General features: G+C 42.8%; 1 protein-coding gene across 2 annotated transcripts; it reads left to right on the forward strand.

Moving 5' to 3' along the window:
* Positions 1-24,357, forward strand: TRIM7 (tripartite motif containing 7). 2 transcript variants are annotated; one of them, XM_001367249.4, is made up of 7 exons: positions 1-660; positions 3,543-3,638; positions 9,935-10,165; positions 13,352-13,374; positions 13,931-14,046; positions 14,770-14,805; positions 15,732-24,357. In XM_001367249.4, the coding sequence occupies exons 1-7, from the start codon at positions 166-168 to the stop codon at positions 16,244-16,246; spliced, it is 1,512 nt and encodes a 503-aa protein (XP_001367286.1). In that variant the 5' UTR covers positions 1-165; the 3' UTR covers positions 16,247-24,357. The 2 variants fall into 2 exon arrangements, with proteins under 2 accessions (XP_001367286.1, XP_056673763.1); XM_056817785.1 differs by lacking the exon at positions 1-660 and adding an exon at positions 711-941.

The raw sequence follows: 24,357 nt of genomic DNA on the forward strand, positions 1-24,357 counted from the left end.
TGGGCTTCAGACCACGCCCCTCCAAGGAGCCCCACCCCCTCAGTCAGTCTCCCGGCCCTAGCAGATCCGCTGCTGGCAGAACGTAGCAGCCCAGAACTGGGGGTGTTGCAGCGGAAGCGGCGGCGGCGGCGGCGGCAGCGGCGGCAGCTGGAGCCGTCGAACCCGATGGCTGCAGTGGGGCCGAGGTCTGGCCCTAGTGCCGGCGCAGAGGCTCTAGCCCTGGCGGCTGAGCTGCATGGGGAGGCGACGTGCTCCATCTGCCTAGAGCTCTTCCAGGACCCGGTGTCCATCGAGTGTGGCCACAGCTTCTGCCGCTCTTGCATCGCCCGCTGCTGGGAGCGCCCAGGGATCCCGGTGTCGCCTGCCCCCCGTGCCCTGCCTTGCCCTCAGTGTCGGGAACCCGCCCGGCCGAGCCAGCTCCGCCCCAATCGCCAGCTGGCCGGAGTGGCCAGTCTGCTCCGTCGATATAGTCTCTCCCCATCTGGGGATGGAGACGGGGAGGGCGCGGGGAGCCTGGTGTCTGGCTGCGTCCAGCACGGGGAGCCCCTAAAGCTCTACTGCCAGGATGACGGTAGGGCCATCTGCGTGGTATGCGACCGCGCCCGAGAGCACCGCGCCCACGCCGTGTTGCCGCTGGATGAGGCGGTGCAGGAGGCCAAGGTGAGGGGGACCCCGTCGCGCGCGCGCGCGCATCACCCGCCCGCTCTTGGCATTGAGCGACTCCTCGTGGTGGTGGCCGGCTACCTGAAACCTAGGCTCCCAGGCCCCGCAGTAGTCCCCCGGCCCTCTCGTCCCACTTCTCGTTTTTGTTCCGGGTTCCTAACACTCACCCACCCATCTCCCCTCTTTTCGCCTTCTCCCTGTTTCCCCCGAAAATTTCCGTTCTTACGGTCGTATCCCCACACTCGGTTGTCTATCCTGCGTGGATTTTGCTTATCCTTGTACGTATCTTATATTTGCACATAGTTGTTAGCATGGCCTTACCCCTATTTAGATTGGTATCATCTTGAGAGCATAGACTACTATCTTTTGCTCTTCATATCCCCTGGGCATAGCACACAGGAAGTGCTTAATAAATGCTTGCTGATTGATTATGCTCCGGATGCCCCTCGGTGGTCTTCCCAGCTATGACAGTTAATCCTGCGGGACGCGCCCCCTGGTGCCCTGCTTTTCCACTTCCTTCTCCCTCATCCCTAGTGTGTCATCTTCCTGTTTAAGGCGATGTAGACTTTGCCAAGCTGCCCCAATCCTGGGTGGAGAAGGGGGTCAGTGTGGGGCAATTTCTAGGCAGGCAGGGCTCATAAGACCCAGGGCTGAGGTAGGATCAGGCCCCTGTTAGACTAAATGAGATGAGCGCAGAAATGAAGGCCCGGTCCTTTTCCTTACCTTTCCGGTAAAATGCTCTGTCACCCCTGGAATGCCTATTTTTTTGTGATTATCTGTTAAAACCACAGTTAGCCAGATTCTTTCCTTCTTGCATCCCATGGTTGTGGGTTGTGTATGAGTGTGTGGCGTGGAATATGTGAGGTCTGGAAGGAATTTGGAGACCTCTCAGCCAACCACAACATGCCACAAGCTAATTCTCCTTCCACTTAGGGGTGACAAGCTGCCTAGACAAGGCAGAAGGAGGTCCCCAGTTAGAGGAAAGCTTGCCTTCCTCAACTCTTTACTGAGGAGCAGTGCTCACCTAAATCCTCCTCACTGGTTCCTTGAACACAGACCTAGGTGAATGTGGGATCTCTCAACTTCTTCATATGTAAAAGTAATAATACTTGCACTGACCATCCTCACAAGGCTCCTGTGAGGTACACAATGCTTTGTCTGTCTTTTAAGAGGTATATTTAGCCTGTACTATTTTAGAGGCACTGTGCTGGTAGTGGTTACAGATTTGGGCAGGTAGTATCTTCAGTAGGACCTGAGAGTATTGCTCATCAACCCTGAGCCTCAGTTTCCTTTTCAGTAGAATGAGAATATTATTATCTATATACCCAGAGATAGCTGGGCCTTGAGTCTGGAAGATCTGAGTTCAGATCCATCCTTCTAGTTGTGTTGATTTTGGGTAAGCCACTTAACCTCTGAATGCCTAGGAGGTAGACAAATGGCTCAGTGAATAAATTGCTGGAGTCTGGAGGACTGCAGTTCAACTCTGGCATTTGACACTGTCTAGCTGTATGACCCTGGGCAAGTCACTTAACCTCTGACTGCAGAGAAGGGAAGAGCAAACCACTCTATTATCCTTTCCAGGAAAAACCCCTGTGGAAAGCCTTGGTCCATGGAGTAAAGAAGTGTAGGATTCTTCTGAACTTTACCTCGGGGTTCCAGCTCACAGATTTTTTAAAATTAACCATTTCAATATAATTGGTTTCCTTTGTTATTCTATATTTGCACTGAAAAACATTATGAGAAGGGATCCATAGACTTTACCAGATTGCCAAAAGGGTCCTTGACAAAAAAAAAAAAGTTGAGAATCCCAAATCTAAGGAGTTTTTAATATGCCAATTCAATTTTAAAAATACCACAATATAAATTCGTATTTGCTCCACTGCACCTTCCTAACCAAGGCTGAGCCTCTTGGAACAAAATATTATCTCCCTTCTCCCACCATTGTATTTCACCAGTTGCCTCTTGTTCATGTTTTAAAAGTTATCTCTCTCTCTCTCTCTCTCTCTCTCTCTCTCTCTCTTTCTTTCTTTCTTTCTCTCTCTCTTTTTCCCTGACCTCCATTCTTTCCCTTATATTCTGGGTAATTTTTATGTTTTAACTGTGGTCTTTTGGAGACAGTCCTCAAAGGACTGAACCAAGAACCCAGTGATAGGCTTGAAAATTGGGAAAAACTTCTTAACAGTTAAATTTGCCTGAAAGTAGAATGCACTACCTTGAGGGTAGTAGGTTTTATCTAACAGATTCTTCAAACTGGGAGATCAGGGAGGAGAATTGTGCCGGGCTGACACTTTAAAAATATTGTCTCATTTGATCCTCACAATAACCTTGTCAGGTAGTTACCATTATTTCCCCCATTTGACAGCAGATAAAACTGAGGCAAATGTGTTGCCCAGGGTTACCCATCTAGTAAATGTTTTAAGTGAATTTTGAACCAGGGTTTTCCACTTTGCCACTTAGCTGCCCAAATACTTAGTTAATAGGTTAGGCTTACTAGTCAAGTATATTATGGTGGTTATTCCTTTTTGGTACGAGTTATATTAAGTAGTCACTGAGGTCCCTCCCAACTCTTAGTAGTTCTGTGATTCTGAATGTTTGGTAGAATAGGGGAAGTCTCATGAGAGTAAGGTTGTTGTAAGCCTGTGGGTGAGATATTTCTGGGTTAGATGGGACTGTGTGCAGTTCAAATCTTATCATAGACATAAGCCAGCCTTCTCACATATTCCTCCAGTCACTGAAGGTTATTTCTGCCTTTTCTTCAATGAACAGAAGCAACCCTATATCCTGAGAATTAGGCCTGGTGGAAAAGGTGGGATGTTCTAATAAATTTCCTTCTTCCCCACCCGAAGCCAGTGAATTCACTTGTTGTTCCTCCCCTCCAGGAGATGTTGGAGTCCCGGCTAGGAGCCCTGAAGAAGGAATTGGAGGAGTTTGAAGATTTTAAGTCCATGGAGGAGAAGGAGAGCCGGGAGCTCCTGGTGAGGAGGTGGAGGCTAGGGAGGTACCTTGAACACCAGAGTCTGAGTAACTAGTTTGACTGCAAAGCCCAAAAGGGTGTATGTGTAATCAGAACAGATGAAAATTGTGGGTAAAAGAGGAGAAAATGTATAAGCAGGGTGTCCCAAAAGTCTTGGCGAACTTCTTTAAGACTCTTGAAGTACCCTGTATAGACTTTAGGAAAGAGGAGAGTTCTTGTGTGTGTATGTTCGTCCATCCATCCGTCTGTCCGTCGGACTGTCTGTCTGTCTCTCTCTGGGAGATGTCTTAGATGGATATGGGTGCATGAACATAGGAGGGACTCTCTTCCCCCCTGTCTCTCTTCCTCTTCCTCACTCACTCTTCTCCCTGTGTCTGTCTCTGCCTCCCTTTGTATATATGTGTACTCTCTACTATCTAAGGCAGGTACATGAATCAATAATGGGGAGATTGAGAAGAATTGGAGGTCAATGAATAATGAGAACCTAGATTACATTTCAATTTGGGAGTTCACTTTCTACCTTTTGCTGCTGGAGAAGTACATGTATTTTTATCAATTCAAAAGTCTGCCCTTCTGCCTTTGGTCTTTGATTTTTGTGATTTCATCAGGGTGGGAAATTCCTGGTGTGGAATCTCCCTCTAACAAATCTTACCTATAATATTCCTATTTAATTTAAGATCATAAAATTGCCTTAGGGCACTTGGCAGTTAAGTGATTTTTGTCAGTGGTCACTTACCTTATAAAATATTAAATTCTATTCATATTATGACATTTTAACTGTTCCAGTTACTTTAAAGATGATCTAAGCTTTTTCCCATCTCTAAAATTCAATGCCTCCTATGTTTGTCTTTGTGGAATCTCATTCTGAAAGGATCTGCTTGATCCCTTGGTTCATCTTGGGGAGGGTGCTGTATGTGATTTACTTTCTAACACTTTCTCCTCCACCTCCCTCAGCTGAAATGCAACTAGTTAGCTTTATGGCTTTGGTTAAGTCAGTTCCTCAATTAATCCTGGAGTGTGGCCGATGGACCCACAGGTGGGAGTTAGGTGAAAGGCTACTCACCAACAGTGTGGGTGAGTAGTCCTGAAAGGGCTCAGGTAGTCCTTCCTGGGCACCCTGTACACCTTAGTCAAATCATCTTGGCAGATGGGCTAAATCAGTTTAACTGGCAGGCTTCAAAAACCTGTTATTGAAGGGGGCAACTGGGTAGCTCAGTAGCTCAGTGGATTGAGAGCCAGGCCTAGAGATGGGAGATCCTAGGTTCAAATCTGGCCTCAGACACTTCCCAGCTGTGTGACCCTGGTCAAGTCACTTGACACCCATTGCCTAGCCCTTACCACTCTTCTGCCTTGGAACCAATACACAGTATGGATTCCAAGAAAGAGGGTGAGGATTTTAAATAAATAAAAAAAACCCCCAAAACAAACAAACCTGTCATTGAGTTAGGGGATGTCTACCCCAACATGTGAACACCTCCCCTGATGGAATGAGTGGATGAGAACAGTTTGTTCCAGTGGCCATGAAGGTGGCAGAAGCAAGCACTGTAGAACTCTTAGAGCTTGGTCAGACATCAAAGACAACTGGGTCATCCATTGCATCCCCGGCTATCACCTGCCTTCCTGTCACCTATCTTCCCTGACTCTGGAAGAGAGTGTGAGGCTGATGACTTTGTGAAACTTTTATTCACAAGCACCAGCCTCCTTTACTGTCTGGCTGAGAGCTCTGGAAGCCTTTGCTGCTAATTGAACTGAGCCCAAGCCCCCTGCCTTGGTGGGGCCTATGTTGGGGTACTGCTTTGGGCTCCCCTATAACTCCAGTGCACTAGATCTTTGGTATCATCCTTCTAAGGTTTTTTGGGCTGAAAAATTATTTTACCTTGTTTTTTTGTTTTTTGTTTTTGCCTCATTGGGGGTGTGTGTGGTGGGGTATTCTGCTCCTACATTCATTTTGAAGTGTGATATAGTTTTTTGGAGGGAAATTTGGTAGAGGCAAGATCTTGGTTCCATCCCAACTTTGCTTCATTTAAATCCATTTTACAAACTAGTCTAGACATCACCCTGTGATATCATTAGTCTTCTTCAAAACGAAGGACAAACAACAATTAATACAAAGTAGCCCTAAAAAGATTTTGATGGGAATTAAGGTGAAAAGCAAAATATGATGAAATCTAAAGCTAATAAAATGACATAGGCAGAGGATGTTTAATATGCTTAACTGAAGGTCCCTGCCTGCCTGACACTTGAAGCCCCAGATTCTTTAGTGTTTCCACGAATTTGATACTTAGACACTGCCAACTTGGAAAAACACAGGTAGTTTTTTATGACTAAGGTAGCATAAAAACCACGTCTTTAATTAGGAAAGAGGGGTTCCATAATATGCCGCTATCACAGAACCAAACACCACAAACTACACAGTCAAAACCCTGGGGTTCTGGGGAAGAATAAACACCAAGAACAATAGAACTTGGGAGGGAACTAAGGACTGGGAAATATGATTGATTGGCTTGACCATGACTACAAGGAAATGAGAAGTCCAAGGCAGCATAATCTGGGAGAGGCTGATACTTTACAATGGATACAAAAGGGTAGGGTCCAGCCAAGGGCTGGGCTACCTGGGAGAGGACTTTGATACAATGGGAGAAACTACTAGGACAAAAAGGTGCTTAGCATTTAATTAGGTCTATTAGTTCTACCTGAATGGGAATCATCATGTACTCTAAGGTCTATTGTTCAGTCTGAAATGGGTGAGACTGGGACCTTCCTCTGGGTGAGTTCTCAGAGGACTAGGGCAAACTTGGGGTTCCTAAAACCCAGTTGACAATACATACATTCTTTTTTAATTGTCATTGTCATTGTGAGTTTTATTTTTATTTTATTTTTTTGTTTCTCTTTTTTAATAATTTTATTTTTTTATTGATTAAGAAAATTTTTCCATGGTTCCATGATTCATGTTCTTTCCCTCCCCTCCTGCAACCCCCTTCCCATAGCCAAGGTGCAATTCCACTGGGTTTTACATGTCAATGATCAAGACCCATTTCCATATTGATATTTGCACTAGGATGATCATTTAGAGTCTACATCCCCAGTCATATCCCCTTGAACCAAGTGATCAAGCAGTTGTTTTTCTTCTGTGTTTCTGCACCCACTGTTCTGCAGCACATATTTTCCTTCTGCCCTAGGTCAATGAAGTAGCTTTAGTCAGTCAAAGAGCTACATATGCCTTTTAATCATTTATGTACCAGGGCTGATAGAGTGATAATGGATCCATTTTTCCTTCATACAGATCAACCACTCAGGCAAAATCCAAGATTTCTTCTTCCCTTTTTTGGAGTAAGGGACAAATATGAGTAAGAAAACTAGCACAGCCTTGTATGCCCATTCCAAAATATGAAGAGTGGAATGATCAGAGCTTTCTTCCCACCTGAGACATTTTCTGATCTTTCCCCAGATACCAGTGCCTGGTACCAGGTACTTTGTTCCCTCTCTCACCGATGTCCTTATTTTATTCTCCTGAGAGAATATGAATTCCTTGAGAGAAGGGATTATTTTGCTTTTCTGTCTGTATGCCCTATGACTAGCACTGTACCTGACACATATTAGGTTTTAATAAATGCTTATTGCATTTGCATATGTATGCATACATCCATATATGTATATGGATGTATGAATAAGAGTATGTAGGTTTTTAAGAAACTGAATATTAGAATGTCATTTTATTAGCTGATGCAGGAATTCATGGTTAGAAAAGAGAGTAAATCTATGAGTGCATGGAGCTAATGTCTGATATATATATTTTTTTAAACCCTTACTTTCTGTCTTGGAATCAGTACTTGGTTCTAAGGCAGAAGAGTGGTAAGGGCTAGGCAATGGGGGAATGGGGGTTAAGTGACTTGCCCAGGGTCACACAGCTGGGAAGTGTCTGAGGGCAGATTTGAACCCAGGACCTCCCATCTCTGGGCCTGACACCCAATCTACTGAGCTAACTAGTTCCCCTCCCCCCCAATGTGTTGATTTTAAAAAATATTATCATCATCTTTGTTCCCCAGTTTTTGCTACTCAATACAATTGAGTCTAGTGATACTTCCATTGTGCCAAAACATTTTTGAATTCCTCTTTTGGAAATTCAGCAGAATGTACTGAATATTGCCAGACTCAATTATATATTCCCCCAAAGTGACTACATTGAAGAAAGTAGCAAAAACACGGGAACAAAGATGATGATAATTTTTTTAAAAGTAAGACATTGGGGGGAGGGAAACTAGGTAGCTCAGTAGATTGGGAGTCAGGCCTAGATATGGGAGGTCCTGGGTTCAAATCTGCCCTCAGACACTTCCTAGCTGTGTGACCCTGGGCAAGTCACTTGACCTCCATTGCCTAGCCCTTACCACTCTTCTGCCTTGGAACCAATACACAGTAGTTGCATATCTTTGTAATTTCTATTAGTTCCACCTGATGGATTCTAAAAAATTAAGCCCCAGCCTCATCCATTTCAGACTTGATGTACTTGATGATCCCAGTTTAGGTGGAACTAATAGATCTTCATGGCCAATTCCAGTCAGTAAGGTAAGTGACCAAGTTGGATGGCATTTTTTTTTTGGTCACCTTGGTCTAGGAAGATTTAAGTCCTAACTATACAACTTTGGGCAAAATGGTTAGTTGGTGAAAGTCTTTTGAGTCTCTAGCCTCCTTATCTATTACTAAATGAAGAAAATACCAGTTCTTCCCCCTAGGGTTCTAGAGATGATTAAAAAGATTATTTGTGTGAAGCACTATGTTATTATAACTATACAATAAGTGTAACTTACTACAAAAATGATGATTTACATAGTACTTTAAGGCTTGTGAAGCCTTTTTTATTCACAGTAACTATGTGTATGAGATTGAATGCATCCTGGTAGATAGGTATTGTGCAAGTATTGCCATCCCTATTTTATAGATAAGGATGCAAACTCTAAGAAGTTAAGTCATTTGTATACAATCAAATCAGAAGTGGGATTCAAACTCAGGTCTCCTGACTCTAGAGATTAGGCCATACTGTTTCTCCAGACTAGTGTGGTATCAAACTCAAATGGAAACAGATTCTCATAGGTCTGACCTAGAAAACCACACATTAACATTATCTATTCTGTACTGTATTTAAATTTATTTTGTTAAATAGTTCTCAATTACATTTTAATCTAGTTTTGTGGGTGAGTACCAGGCTGGGAATTTGATACCTCTGCTCTAGATGTGTCTAACTATAAAACAGACTGAATTTTTATTTTTAGTGTGGTTTCTAAACTTACTTTAAAGATGAGCAGTTCTAGGAGTCCCAAAAAAAGATTTTTGAATAATGGCAGCATAGTTGAAATAAGTGTGTAATCCCAAAGAGTAGGAGTTCACTTTAAAGTACAATATTCATTTAGATATGAAATGAGGAGTTGGACAACTACAAATCTAGGTACATTTCCTAGCATGCTTGTGTGATGGACAAAAGACTGTCTGATCAAGGCCTTATTTCCATGAGGATGGGGATTATTTTATCTTTGGGGAAGTAACAGGAATCCTGGGAGGAAGAAGAAGCCTGGAAAACCCAAAGATTTCCTCCTCTACCCCTTGATGCTAGCTAGTCCACAGACCTTTGAGATTTGATGCCCTGAGACCTTCTGTCCAATACAACATAATTGAATATAATCAGCTTGCTCAAATCCAGATTCTCAGACCCCATTATAGATGTATAGATTCAATTCTTATTATTTTTTTTTAATCCTTACCTTCTGTCCTAGACTCAGTATTGATTCTAAGGCAAGAGAGTGGTGAGGACTTGCCAATGGGGGTTAAGTGACTTGCCTAAGGTCACATAGCTAGAAAGTGTCTGAGGACAGATTTGAACCCAGGCCCTCTCGTCTCTAAGCCTGGCTCTCAATCCACTGAGCTACCCAGCTGTCCCTTCTGTTCTTGTTTTTTGAAACTGATAAATAGAATAAGAGAGGTTATTAGAGTAATAGAATAAAAAAGTTTTAGAATGTGATTTTTATGGATATATAATCTCAAAATGAATGATGTGTGTATAGAAAAGAATCAGTAACCAAGAGGAAGGAGTCTGTTTGTATAATAGATGGGAAAATGCCTCCTAAAGCATACAGGAGAAGCGCAAGCTCAGCGAATATGGGTATAGTTTATATGCCTGGGTGCCTGTTCTGGTGCAGTGATCTGTGTGGCTGGGAGACGGGAGTGTTTGTCCTTCATGGGCTGCTCAGCAGCTGTTTTGAGAGCATTTTCTCTTAATTTATTCCCACTCATTTTCCCCTTGGGCAGAAGCAAGTGACTGTGGAGCGGGAGAAGGTAGGGGCAGAGTTCCAAGCATTGAGGGCCTTCTTGATGGAGCAAGAAAGCCGGCTGGTGGGGCGCCTGGAAGAGCTGGCCAGGGAGGTGACCCAGAGGCAAACTGAGAACCTGAACCAGCTTGTCAGTGAGATCTCCTTGCTGTCCAAACTTACCACTGAGATGGAAGAGACGTCCCACAAACCTGACCTGGACTTCCTGCAGGTAAGCTGGGCTCCGTGCGCTCACGAGGGCATCTGTCAGATTGCTGAAGGTTAAAGATAGCCGGAAAGTACTGGTGGGAGACAATCCATTTATCTCATGGTGATGACTTCTGGCGGGCAGGATAGAGCAAGCAGGTGATATTAGAGGATGGAGGCTAGAGTCTGATTTTATGAAAATCCTAGAATCCTAGAGTTGGAAGGGACCTGGAGAAATCATCTCCTGCCTCCCTGTGGCAGACTCTCTAAATAGTCTTCTCGACTTCACATTCTGATAACATTCTGTTTAAATTCAGTTAGCAACTTAGTGGCTTTCTGTCTCCTTTGCTGTTGTTTCATGGGACTAGAACTGGATTTGGATTCAGAAAATCTGGGCTCTGAGACCAGGTGTATGACCCGAGTCTTTTTCTGCCTATCTTTTTTTTTTTTAATTATTTAAGGGGGTAGCTAGGTGGCTCAATGGATTGAGAACCAGACCTAGAGATGGGAGATTTTGGGTTCAAATCTGGCCTCAGACAGTTCTTAGCTGTATGACCTTGGGCAAGTCACCCCATGGGCTAGCCCTTACTGCTTTTCTGCCTTGGAAGCAAAACACAATATTGATTCTAAGATGGAAGGTAAGGGTTTAAAAAAATTATTTAAAAAAATCTTTACCTTCTGTCTTAGAATCAATACAATTATCAGTTCCAAGATAGAAGATCTGTTAGGGCTGGGCAATGGGGATTAAGTGACTTGCCCAGGGTCACACAGCTAGGAAATGTCTGAGGCCAGATTTGAACCTAGGACCTCCTGTCTCTACACCTGGCTCTCAATCCACTGAGTGACCCAGCTGCCCCCTCTACCTGCTTATTTTTAAGGACAGTTAGATTTAAAGAGCTCTAGGCCTGAGAGTTGTCTCCCCAGTCTAGTTTTAAGCTCCTTGAAGGCAAGGACTATGGTTCCTTTTATATTACTTATATTTATTTATATATATTACATTTATGTGATTATTTAATTTTATATTAAAACCTAACACATTACTAATAACAATGCTCCATTATTAGGTGTTGGTTGATTAAATTATCCTACAGATGGCTGATTGTTCTTTTCTTCAAAGTTTTCAGTGACAGGGATTTGATTTTATTCTTCAACTAGGAGAGATGGTTCATAGAATTGAGCTGGTTGGGACCTCAGAGGTTCCTATTTTACAGGTGAAAAAACTGAGGCCTTAAGAAGAGAAATGACTTATCCAAGGTCATACAAGCAAATAGCAGGACCAAGGTTGAAACCCTCATTCCTGATTCTAAATCCTGAAATTTTGTCACTGTTACCTTTTGTCTCTTTGGTCCTAGTTTAAGAAACATAACTTTCCTGTATTTACTTTCTTCCCCAATTTTCTGATCCTGTGGGTAACAAATTTCATTCATTAAAGGGTAAGGAATTTATGGCAATGGTTGTTGGAAGTTGGAAGGCTGCATGTTCTTCCTAAAGCTTCCTGTAGTTTCTATTCAATTAAGAATCTGGTACCTACAAAACTTTGTGCTAGAATTTTAGCCTCTGTTGCTTTCCAGTCCCTGATCTCAAGGAACTCATAGTTTGTTTTTATTTATTTATTTTTTTTACCAGTTACCTAATAGCAACTTTCTACACAAGTTTTCCTAAATTATATGATCCAACTTATTTTCTTCCTTCCTTCCCTTTCCCAGTGCTGGCAGGAGATTCTATCAGGGTTATACATGTAATTATCATGCAAAATATATTTCCATATTGCTCATTTTTGCAAGTAGTAATCTTATAAAATCAAAACCCAAAAAACAATAGAAAAATCTGCTTTCGTCTGCATTCTGACTCCATTGGTTCTTTCTTTAGATGTGGATAGCGTTCTTTGTCATAAATCCCTCAGAATTGGCCTGGATCAGAGTATAGCTGACAGTAGCTAAATCCATCACAGTTGATCATTCCACAATATTGCTGTTACCAGGAGAGCGTTGTACTGTCCAATATTAATGTTCTTCCACTTCTGCTTATTTCACTCTGCATCAGTTCATTTAGATCTTTCCAGCTTTTTCTGAAATCAACTTGCTTATTTCTTATAGCACAATCATATACACAAACATATTTGTTCAGCCATGCCCCAATTGATGGATGTCTCTTTTAATTTTCAATTCTTTGCCACCACAAAAAGAGCAACTATAAATATTTTTGTGCAAGCAGATCCTTTCCCCTCCTTTTAAAAAAATCTCTAGGATTCAGACCTAGTAGTGGTATTACTGGATCAAAGGGTATGCATTGTTTTATAGGAACTCAGTCTCCCGGGTGAGACAGTGTGCAAACAGCTATGTCCCCACAAGACACAAATACAGGTTAAAGAGGGAGTAATCAAAGAGCAGACAGCAGGTTGGTGCAGTGGATAGAGCACAGGGCTTGAAGTCAGGAAGAGTTATCTCTGAGTTCAGATCTGGCCTCAGGGACTCTTACTAGCTGTGTGATCCTGAGAAAGTCACTTAATCCTATTTATCTCAACTTTCTCATCTATAAAATGAGCTGGACTGTCAATGGTCAACCACTTCAGAATCTTTGCCAGGAAAATCCTAGATGTAGTCAGACAAGCCTGAAAATCAAATCAATAGAGCAAAAGAACTAACATGAAGGGGATCACTCTTCTGGTGGATATCTTGTGGTGATACAGAAATACAGAGAAATTTGAAATATGGTTTCAAGACTGAGGGTGTGTATGCAATCTTGTTGGGTAAAGGAAGCATAAACATTTAAAAAAAGATAATAATGCTAAGCAGTGGGCAATAAAGTGCCAAATGTGTGATTAAAAAGTTCCATAACAATTCAGAGGAGGAAGAATATTCATGGAAAACATCATAGAGGATTGAGGAGCAGGACTGATTTGGGCTTTAAGGAATGGGTAGGATTCAGATAGGAAAGTGGGGGGAAGGCTAAGAAAATGCCATTATGTGAATAGGGGGAGACCCCAGGGCAGCAAATGTGACCTGTGTTAGGGTCCAGAAACCTGGAAGAGAAAACTTTTTCTGTATAAAGTAGGGGAAATTGAGATCTCCAAGGGGGGTAGAGAGAAAAAAATTTAGAGAGAAAGAGGAAATGATTATGGTTTCTTTGTTTGCAGCCTAATCTGAATTTTCTTTATCTGGAGAATGAGACATGCTCAATGTTGATTATTTTCTTCATTATTTCTGTTTAGGAGTTCAAGAACACATTAGGCAGGTAAGTAAACTATAACTCCTTGCGTTTTTTGAAAACCCTTCTTTGATCACCCTTTTTTCATATCTACTACCCTGGGGAGGAAAAACTAGATGATCTTCCCTAAGGAGAGTTGAGTAAATCTTTGTTATGCCAAGCTGTGGTACACAGAGTTCTAGAGCAGTGGTTCTCTTCTGTACCAACAACTTCTGAACTGTGTATGCTTCCTTCCTGCCAAGGAAGCTCTGTGCTTCCCCAGGGAGTCCTCTGATTACCTGTGTAAGTGGAAAGAATGGAGTTAAGAAAGACTACTTAGTCAAAGCTTCCTGGAAGTGGAAGGAGCAGATCTGGAGATTTTCAAGGAATGAACATTGTGTTAGGAGAGGGGTAGGGGAGAATTTATCTTAGGGGTTCCTGCAGACTGAAAGGCAAGAGCCATGCTAGGAAATTCTGTAGTGCCCCTTTCTCACTACCAGATGGTCTCCTTGTTTTTTTTTTCCCCAGAGGCCAAAAGGGAAAAAAGACCTGGGATAGGGAGGTAGTTGGTGCCAGTGACATCCTCTCTGTTCTTTCCTCTAAGGTGTGACAACGTGCCTGGCCCCAAACCGGCCTCCGTGTCTTCTGAGATGAAGAGTAAAGTTTGGAATATTTCACTCAAGACCTTTGTTTTGAAGGGACTGCTAAAGAAGTTCAAAGGTGATGGCTTTTGTTGGGGATGGGTAGCTGGGAGGGCTGAAATTGAGATACTGTGTGTAGGAAAGCAGGGGCTAAAATGTGTCTGATTAGGGGCAAGGAGCTTTCTCAGCTGATTCATCCAAAAGCGTTCATTAAATGCCTGCTCTGGGATAGACACTGGGCTTAAGTTTTAAAGGTCTTACCATGGTGGGGCTGGTGGGGGGCTGGTCAGACAGCAAGGCAAAAAGGGGGAAGTATAAAAAGCAACAGGGCCATTCTAGGAGGATCTGTCTTATCAGAGGCTCTTCCATTAGAATGATGCATGTGTAGGGGAGGACTTGGAGTGGATCTTAGGCACTGGAATAAGGCAGGGGAGGCATTTTAAACTCCTTGAGGGAGCTGCAGTTAGGTTACACAGAATATACAGTGCTTTGAGACCAGAGTTCAAATGTGGCTTCGGATTTTTATTAGCTCTGTGACCCTGGGAAAGTCACTCAATCCCTGTTGTCTCTGTTTCCTAGACTCTAAAATGGGGATTATAATATAACCACCTCCCAAGCAAAATGCTTAGCACAGTGCCTGGCACTCATACACGCTTGTTTCTTTCCTTCCATCCCTCCTAGCCCTGCCTAGTCCAGTGCCTGGTCTGAGAGTAGATTTAATAAAATATTGCTTGGATGAATGTTGGCTTGTTAACTCAACTAGAACATTCATTCTTGCTGTTTATGTTCCTCCTCCTTTCAGAGGATCTTCGTGGAGAACTGGAAAAGGAGGAGAAAGGTAAATGTTGTTAGCAGTAAAGATGCCAAACAAAGCAATTATCCCCATCTCTGTAAATCTACCTCCCAGTCTCTGTCTCTCTCTGGCATCATCATGCCATCTATCTCGGAGGTGTGGTGTAGGGCAGAGAGCCCTGAACCAGGAGCCCGGAGACCTGGTCTCTCTTCCCTTCTCTATCCCTAGTGGAGTGACCGGGGGGCAAGTCACTTCCCCTTTCCTAGGGCCTCCATCTTCTCTTTAGAATGAGGAGCCTGGACTGCATAATCCCTAAGGTCCTTTCCAGCTCTGACATTCTATTACTTTTGCCTTTTTTTTTGGGTTGTATGGGATTTTTCCTATAGACATGTCTATTTTTTCTCTGCCTTTTCCATTATGCAGGTGGGACTACCCCAAAGGCAATGGGACATGTGCTCAGTGGCCTGTGGGGTAACCTGTACTGTTGGCACTTCTCCCAGGGGGAGGGAGCAGCACTATGGCCTGGGTCTCTGGATACTTTACTTTGGGGAGATCTGTCAGTCTACAACATGTACTGACCCTGCTGTGCCTCTTTCCCCCCCATTCCCGCCCGCCCTGTACAGATAGATCCCTGTACCAGGCACATTGGGGGGGAGAGACAGAAGAAAGGAAGAAACATGGTCCCTGCCCTTGGAGAGCTCCTGGTATGATGGGGGATACAGGACATACACTTAACACTGACTTTTTTTTTTTTTAAACATAGAACACAGGATAAAAAATAATGATCAGGGTCTGGTGGGATGTAGGAATCCTGGAAAGCTTCCTAATGGAAAAGGGATTTTTTTTTTTGAAGTCAGATTTAGCAAGAGAAGAGAGAGATAGAGCTTGCCTGAGAGGAGGGGGGACATCCTGCCTGGGGTCAGGGAGCTGTACCCATTGATGCCTTTTCTCCTTTTCCTCCTCCCCTGAAGTGGAATTGACATTGGATCCTGACACGGCCAATCCCCGCCTCATCCTCTCCCTGGATCTCAAGAGCGTCCGCTTGGGCCCTCGACCCCAGGATCTGCCCCCCAATCCCCGGCGCTTTGACACGAATACTCGAGTGTTGGCCTCGCGTGGATTCTCTTCTGGCCGTCACCACTGGGAGGTGGAGGTGGGCTCGGCTGACGGCTGGGCTTTTGGGGTGGCCCGGGAGAGTGTCCGGAGGAAGGGGCTCACTCCCTTCACCCCTGAAGAGGGCGTCTGGGCCCTTCAGCTCAATGGGGGGCAGTACTGGGCCGTGACATCCCCTGAGCGCACCTCATTGAGCCCGGGGGGGCGGCTGGCCCGGGTTCGGGTCGCTCTGGATTTAGAGGCTGGCGCGGTGTCTTTCTATGCTGCTGAGGACATGAGGCACATCTACACCTTCCGAGTGGCCTTCAGAGAGCGAGTCTTTCCCCTCTTCTCGGTCTGCTCTACTGGAACCTACTTACGGATCTGGCCATGAGATGGGGCCAGAGACGATGAGCCACGAAGAGGATGGGGCTGATTTAGGCCTCTGGGCTATTGGGAGCTGCAGGATGTCAGTCCTGCACCGGGCTTTCCCCCAACTCTGGCTTTCCATCTGGCCATACTTAACTTTGTTTTCTCTGAGAGATGGGGTACACGCAGCAAATTAATGTTTGGTCTCTGTGTATAGGCCTCTCCCAAATCCTGGCTTCTTGTCTGCCATGTGCTGGCTTTTCCCCTCTCCAGGCTCTTGCTGGGCCTCACCACAAGCAAAGCAGCCAGATTATCTTGTGCAGGTCTTTGCCCCTTCCCCTCCTTGTCCTGGGCTACCTTTGTTACAGTCTCCCCAAATTCTTTAGTCCTGCCGCTCCTCCTCCCACTCCAAACTCCTTTCCTTATCCACATGCTTCACCAAAAGTTATCTGTGGATTTCACCTTGAGGACTGTGGATGCTGAGGATGTTGGCAGCTCTCCCCAGGCCTCTTGTGTGGCCAAGTAGCAAGTTTAGACTGTACATATCTGCCTGGCTCCCTGCTCCTGGTCTCGTTTCATCTCTAGAACTGCTCTGTCTCCTTTCCCTGGCTGCTGGTAGCTGGCTTTCCTCTCAGCTTCTTTGTCTTCATTTTCTCCAGGACCTTAAGAAGGTGTTGGAGAAAGGTGGTAGGAGATGGATGAAGGACTAGCAGAATTCCCTTAGCCGGCTCTCTGTAGGCTCCTGCTTACTTGAATCTTTGCCCTGAGCTAGCGCTAGTGCAGGCAAGAAGGAAGGCAGATCTGGGCCTAGGGCAGGACACTTTGTTTTCTCTGTTTTGCACTTTTGTCAGGCTGTAGCCAATGGGATCAAAGTGGACCCAAAGGCGAGCAGACTTGGCCCCTTGTCTTTGGACTCAGAGGCCATCTGTTTTCCTGGCTACAGCTGATGTCTGGAATCAGGACAGAGCTGTTTCTAAGATGTCAGTCTCTGCCTAGACCAGAATTAGCCCTGGGTTCATGTGGGTGACTGGCAGCCACTCAAAGGAATACATGCCAAAACACATTTGGGAACCCACCATGACCCTGCCCCATCCCCTTCCCTCCCCCACCCCCAGCCACAGAAAAGGTCACCAATAGAAGGACACACACACAGGCCCATGATTGTAGGGATGGATCTCTTCCCCCACACATGGAGCCACACTCATCACTTTGCAAACATAGTAACATCAGTGTACAAACCCACAGGTGTGAGGCACTCAGAACAATCGATATCCAGGTATTTCCTACCACCAGTGGACCCTCTCATTGTTTTACCAAATGATAAAAATACACCTTCATCACCTTTCCAAGAAGCACATCTTAGAGACTGTCAGCCATTCACACACATACTATCTAGAACTTGAATCACTGAGTTTTAGCTTCTGGGTCATGATCTCCATGGCTGTCAGGATGGTGCCTCAGTTTCCCCAGTGGGTGACCTGTGCTGAAGAGGGAGGGGGCCAGTGTAGTTGGGGAGCAGCACAAGAGGGAGAAAGTGTGGCTGTCCCAGACCAGCTTCCCTTCAGGCAATCAAAAAGACTGACTCGAGTTCCTGGGTTTCTGAGTGGTTGGGATGGGTGGGAAGGGGAGTGTGTCATGCAGGGGTTTCTGTGAGTCCATGGGTGAATATATTTCTGGATCCATTCTCTTCTCTGAGTGTTGCCGGGAATCTCTTTGTGGGCGACTATGCAATTCTTGGTGGCTCTGGATCCCGTCTGTGGGTCTTTGTGTGTGTTAAGGGAGGGCACCCCTCGTCTCCCGCTCCCGTTATGTGGCTGTGGTTGTCCTTGTGTGTCTTTGGACTATACGTACTGATTCGAGCACTTTGGGGTTAAATGTTACGGGATGCAGATTTCCGAATGTTTTGTCAGTGTGTCTGAATCCTTGATGGTGCATATCTATATGTTTGCATGTGAGTATGATAAAATTAAGTGAATGTGTGTCTGTAGTGTGAGTGAATACTTATTTGATTTGTACTGCTCTGGGTAGGGAGATGGGAAAAGTTTGGCATTGACTCTAAGCCCTAGAGCAAGAGTTCTTAACATAGGATATGTAAATTTGTGTTAAAAAATGTTTTTTGATAACTATATTTCAATATAATTGGTTCCCTTCGTTTACCCTATGTATTTTAATTTATTCATTTCACAACATGATTCTGAGAAGGGGTCTGTCCATAGGCATCAGCAGATTGCCTAGAGGGGCCCACAATATACCAAAAGGCTAAGAACCTTGCCTCTGAGGAAGGCTGTATGCAAAGTGGTTACTTGTGATGTCATCATGCTTCTGGGAGTGGCTCTCTCTGCTCTCCCATTCTCAGAAGGGCTGTGGCTGTGCTCAGTGATGGTCCTTAGTAAGTGGCAGAGGTGAGCAGGGCAGTTGTGGGAGCAGGAGGGTCTGTCCCGTCCTCAGAGCAGAGCTCTGAGAAACAAGGTTGGAGGTGAGCTGAGTTTTCCAGGTTGACTTGGAGCTTCCCTGTCTAAAATCCAGGAATCCTGCCTTGGAGCTGATGGTAGCACCTTAATTTTTACTGCCCTCTTTGTTCTTTTCATTGCCCCCATACCTCTTTTTTTCCAAGGCCTTTTCCTCTTCCCCTCTTTCAGGACACACATCTGTCCAGAAATTCCCTCTTCTCTTTAGGGGTCCACGTGTTTCAATCTTCCAGTTTCTGGGAACTAAAGCTAACTCTTAAATGACTGTGATGTGCATTTAGACAGTGTTATGTAAAGAAGTCCACAGCACCCAATTTTTACATAGATGCCCATATAAACATTTCATGAAAAGCAAATTTCTGCATTTACAATAACTAGCATTTGTATGTCACATACAGGTTAGCAAAGTGCTTTACAAATATTATTTCTTTTAATTTCAGCAACTCTAAGAGGTAATGGCTATTATTATCCCTATTTTGTAGGTGAGGAGACTGAGGCTGAATGAGGTTAAATGACTTATCTAGTTTCACATAGAAACAGGATTTAAACTTAAGTTTTCTTGTGTCTTATGTCTGGGTCCAGGCCACTTAACAATAGCAGCAATTCACTAGGAATTGACCACTTTGAAAATACTGGAGAGATCACTAGATTTGAAAGTAGAGGAAGTCCAGACTTCAATTCTATCACTTACTATGAATCAACAAGCATTAACTGCCTTCTATGTGCTAGGCACTAGCAGGCATCGGGAATGCAAATATAAAATTTAAAAGTCTGTTCTCAAGAATAAAAGTATTCTAGTGGAAGCAACAAGTACAGTATGTAAGATATACAAGATAAATACAAGGCAGTCTTTTGGAACAGGCACAAGCATGTAGAGGGATTGGGCAAGGCTTTCTCATAGAACTGAATTGTAAAGGAAATGGCCAAGATGATGAAGAAACACATTCCAGGCATGGGAGAACAGCCTCTTCAGAGGCCCAGAGCTGGGAGATTGTGAGGAACAGCAAAGAAATCAGTTTGACTGTGTGAAGGAGAAAAATTTAACAAATCTGAAAGGTAGGTTGGAGTCAGGTTTTGAAGGGCTTTAAGTGCCAAAGAGGAGTTTGTATTTTATCCTAGAGGTACCAGGATGTTACTGATGTATTAGAGTGTGACCTGAGGAAAACAGTGTTCTTCTCTGGCCCCCACTTATCTGTAGAATGAAAGGTTTGCCCTCTCCTTTATTGCTCTAACTCTTTGTTCCTGAGTCAAATTAGGGAGGCATTCTGGAGGAGGTACAGTGTTAGGAACCCTGAATAAAAGTAGTGAAATGCTTTGTCATTGTTGGGTGAGGGGGTATTTCAGGCAACCTAACAAATTGTCCAGAGGCAAGAAAGGCATAGTTAATAAAAAGATTATTGAGTCAATTTACCTACGAGTTGAAGAGGAGATTCTCAAGAGATTAATAAAGTTAAATAATTTGTATAGAGCCTAGTGAAAGGTTTTAAGACAGGGTTTGGGACTTGTTCTGTAGTGTAATGGTTACCCAGTTCAGGGACCAAGGAGGAAGATGGTATACACACAACTGTAATGAGAGAAGAAAACTTAGTAATAGAGAAGATCAGCCAGAAAGAGAGGTTGTTATAGTTAAGGCGGTCTCATTAAGGAAATGCCAGTAGATTAAGGTGGTGGTTGAAAACTGAAGAGTTTAGAGTCATTCAGGCTCTCATCTCTCTCCTAGGGTATTATAAGAGCTTCTTCATTGATCCTGAATTCATCCTTCATGCAGCAGACAAACAGATATTCTTTAAAAAAAGATAGAAAGAAAGAGAAGTCAATCAATCTACCAAGACATATTAGAACCATAATTATAGATTTAATGCTATGCCAATCAAAATGCTAAATGAGATACTTTTCAGGGCTAGATAACAATCATCTATTTGGAGGAAGAAAATATCCACCCCATCCAGGGAAATCATGAAAAAAGGTATAAATGAATGTAGAATAGCCTTTTGAGGCTCTTAAACATATTACAAGGCAGTAGTCATCAAAGTAATTTGGTACTAATTTGAAAAAATTTAAAAATGAGTCAGCAGGATACATTAAGCAAGGAAGAACCAGAAATATTGAACCCAGTGTTCAATAAACCTGAGAACAGAAACTACCTAGGAAAATCTTTATTTGATGAGAACACCTGGCAAAAATTAGTTTTAGGCCAAATTGCCATTTTCTATAATAAAGTCAAATGGATCATATTAAAGGTCATGCCATAAAAAATAATAAGCAGATCACATACTTTTCACAATGTTGAGAGAAGAATGAATTATTAAGTAACCAAGGAATGGATATATAAAACAATTTTCATTATGTGAGATTGAAAAACTTGTACCAACTAGAATAAGAGAAGCAATCTGTCTAAAATATCTTTGAGAGGGGGTTTCTTGTCTAAGATATATGGACCGAAAGAACAAAATGCCCTACAAACTAACAGAAATAAAGACCAAAAATTATTTTTAATTTAAGATTGTCAAAGGATATGAATAGTTCCCAAAGAAGCATAAGCTCTTAACCATATGGAAGGATGCTCCTAATTGCTACTAGTAAGAGAAATGTAAATTAAAATACTTAGCCAATTGGCAAAGATTATAAATGATGGAAATAATGTTGGAGAGTTTATGAAAAGATGAAGATTAATGTATTATTGTGGAGCTGTGATTTGGAAAACTGGAAAGCATTTTGGAAATAGCAAAATGACTAAAATGTCCATACCCCAATTTGGTTCAGGGATCCCACTGCTAGGTGAGGTCATTGACAAAAAAGAAAGGTTCCCTATATGCTAAAATATTTACAGCTGCTTTTGTAGTCACAGAGAACTGGAAACAAAAGTAGATGCCCAACTGTTGTGGAATGGTTAAACATTACATGAATATAATGGAATATTACTGTGCTATAAGTAAAATGAATATGGTGAATACAGAAAAGCACAGAAAGACATGAATGGATTCTAAGATGAACTGGTTGACTTGGATGTTTGGGAGGTTGGACTCTAGTCAAAAAAGTCACCATTTTGTGCTGGCCATTATAAAAAGGGAGTGTATAGACCTGCTTAGGACTTTCTGGGCATCTCACCTTTTTCCTAACAGCTTCTGGAATGTTGCCAGCTGGGAGAGGAGAGGGATTTCTCTTCCCTCCTTCCTCTAGCAGTTAAAAGGCTTTGCTTAGGGCAAAAGCCCAGAGTGCTTACCCAATTGGCCTGGAAAAAGAGAATTCCCAATAGCCATTTTTTTATATCCTGAGTATATATCCAAGATTTTCCCAGACCAAGAGATGATAACAGTTATGCTGCTAGGTTGAATATTATGGATATGCACATAAGTTCACAAAGAAGGTGTGTGACCACAGAAGAGTATACTCATGGACAACATCAATCCTGAACTAATCTGAATCCCTTCAAATTAGGAGGGAGGATTTTCTAGGCAACATGTTGCTTCCTAGCCAGAAAGGGGGATAAGGATTCAAAACAAAACAAACCCCCACCTTCCTATGGGGTGGTGGAGAGGGAAATATAATGTTCCAAATATGGCAGTCAACTTGTGCTAAAAGCCCTAGAAGTGGGTTATGGAGCTTTCTATTCAAAAGGATAATAAGCAGGCCATTTTGGAAGGCACAAAAGATATATAAAAGGGAGATCATCATCAGCCATGAAAGCTAGACTGTAGCAAGATTGCAAAGGACTTCATGCTCTACTAATATTCTGCCCCTCAAAATTATAGATTTTATTTTTAAAATTTTATATGTGTTGGGATTTCCTTCTCTCCACTTCTCTCTTCCCTTACTATAAACTCCTTGAGGGCAAAAAAGTGGGGCTGGATTTTTCTTGGGGGGGAGGGGCAGATGTTGGCTCAGTATAGTCTAGTAGTATACCATCGCTGGTTAATGCTTATTAAATTGAATTGAAAAAAGAAGTAATGAAACTGAGCAGAAAAGTGATGTAGATTTAAACTATGGGAGTATCAGAAATAAAACAATGCTTTGTCCAGAGAGCACAGAAAAGAATTGAGAAAATGTACTTCTCTTTGGAGAAATGAGAAATTTTGAAGACTTAGATATGGTTGATGCGTTTGTTTTTGCTGAAAAAATTTTTAAAAATCTTTGTTATAAGGGATGAAAAGATGGATTTCAGAAAGTATTATTAAAATAATATATCAATAATTTTTTAAAAAATTGATTTTACTGATTTTATATTTTTGCATTACAAATATTTCCCATTGTATTCTTTCCCTCCCAAAGAACCATCCTTTATGACAAAGATTTTTTTAAGAGAAGAAAAAGAATAAAGAAAATTCAACATAACTGGTCAACAATTGGAAAAATGGTATTTTTAATCCAGTGTTTCACATGGTGTACATTTTTTGTCACAGTGCCTGACATATAGTGATTGTGTGTTTTAACTTTTTGACCTAGTAAGAGCTCTAAGACAGAGAGGCAAAGGCTAGGCAAACAGAATTAAGTGACTTGCCTAGGTCCAACAGCTAGGAAATGTGTGAGGGCAGATTTGAACCCAGGACCATCCCACCAGTCTAGCTTCCCCTCATAAATGCTTGTTGAATTAAAATTTACTTGAAAGGTTATGATCTGCTCTTAATGATGAAACCAATAGTTACATGCCCAGCTTTTTCTGTCTTTAAAGTTGGCACTCTATCCATAACAAGAGATAAAGACCTGTAAGGGACCCATACCTCAGCTGATTCTAGTCTTACAAGGCCCAGAGTGTAACCACAAGGTGTTAATGAGGAGAAACTGTCAGTAAAAGGGCTTCTATGACCTGATCCCTTTATGAGATATGAAATCTTTCTAATTTAAGTCAAGAACAAGGATTGACAAAGGAAAATTACCCATATTTCTGAACCTTGAATAAATTTTGAAATTGGAGAGTTGGAGGCTGCTGTGGCAGAGACTCCTTGCATCTATACTAAAGCAGCAAGGAGAGGAGATTCTCTCTCTTCCCTACTCCCCAGCTGCCATGTTTTGAATCAGCTGCTTGACCAGTAGAGAGATAGTGCATCCATAAAAAAGCAAAAACCCACATTCCATTTAAACTCGAAGAAAGTCATGCAAGGGAGGAAAAATTTCCAAGGAAACTCCTGGCAAAAGAGAAGAGAGAGAAGGCTACTGACTCAAAAGATACCATTTGAATCCATTTGAGCAACCAGCCCAGCAGATCCTGCACCCAAGGAGGAACTTTGAAAGGCTTACTTACATAAGGAGAGAAAAGGCTGTTAGGCCTGACATACCAAGACTTGGGAGGTGCCTTTGCTACTGTTGTATCCGACACCTGTGCCTCACTATCATTGTACTTATGGTCTTTGCCCATTTTCCCACTGATGTTGTCTCTATTTGTGGGGGGTTCTCCCCAGTTTTATGTGAGGAATGTTTTACACCAATTGTTCTTGCTATGTACCATCATAATAAATGCCTTTGCTAGGAGCAAATTGCATTGAGTGGTAGTATGTCTTTTTTTAAAAATTATTTTTATTCTGAACTTTGACCCTTCCCACTAAAAAAGAGCATTTCTACACATACAGTAGAGCACACAACGGATTCTCTATGAAACCAAGAATCTCCATTTTATACCATTTGCTGTTTTTTGAAAAGTGTACAATAAATTCTATGTTACTTTCAAAACTGA

This window comes from Monodelphis domestica, chromosome 2 (assembly GCF_027887165.1).
Source record: "Monodelphis domestica isolate mMonDom1 chromosome 2, mMonDom1.pri, whole genome shotgun sequence".
In the NCBI taxonomy this organism is placed as follows: Eukaryota; Metazoa; Chordata; class Mammalia; order Didelphimorphia; family Didelphidae; genus Monodelphis; species Monodelphis domestica.

Excerpts from the sequence above, each read along its gene's own strand:
- TRIM7 (XM_001367249.4), top strand. The coding sequence starts at position 166 with ATGGCTGCAGTGGGGCCGAGGTCTGGCCCTAGTGCCGGCGCAGAGGCT. Across the intron at positions 10,166-13,351 it reads CTGACCTGGACTTCCTGCAG|GAGTTCAAGAACACATTAGG; the intron begins GTAAGCTGGGCT and ends ATTTCTGTTTAG. Across the intron at positions 14,047-14,769 it reads ACTGCTAAAGAAGTTCAAAG|AGGATCTTCGTGGAGAACTG; the intron begins GTGATGGCTTTT and ends TCCTCCTTTCAG.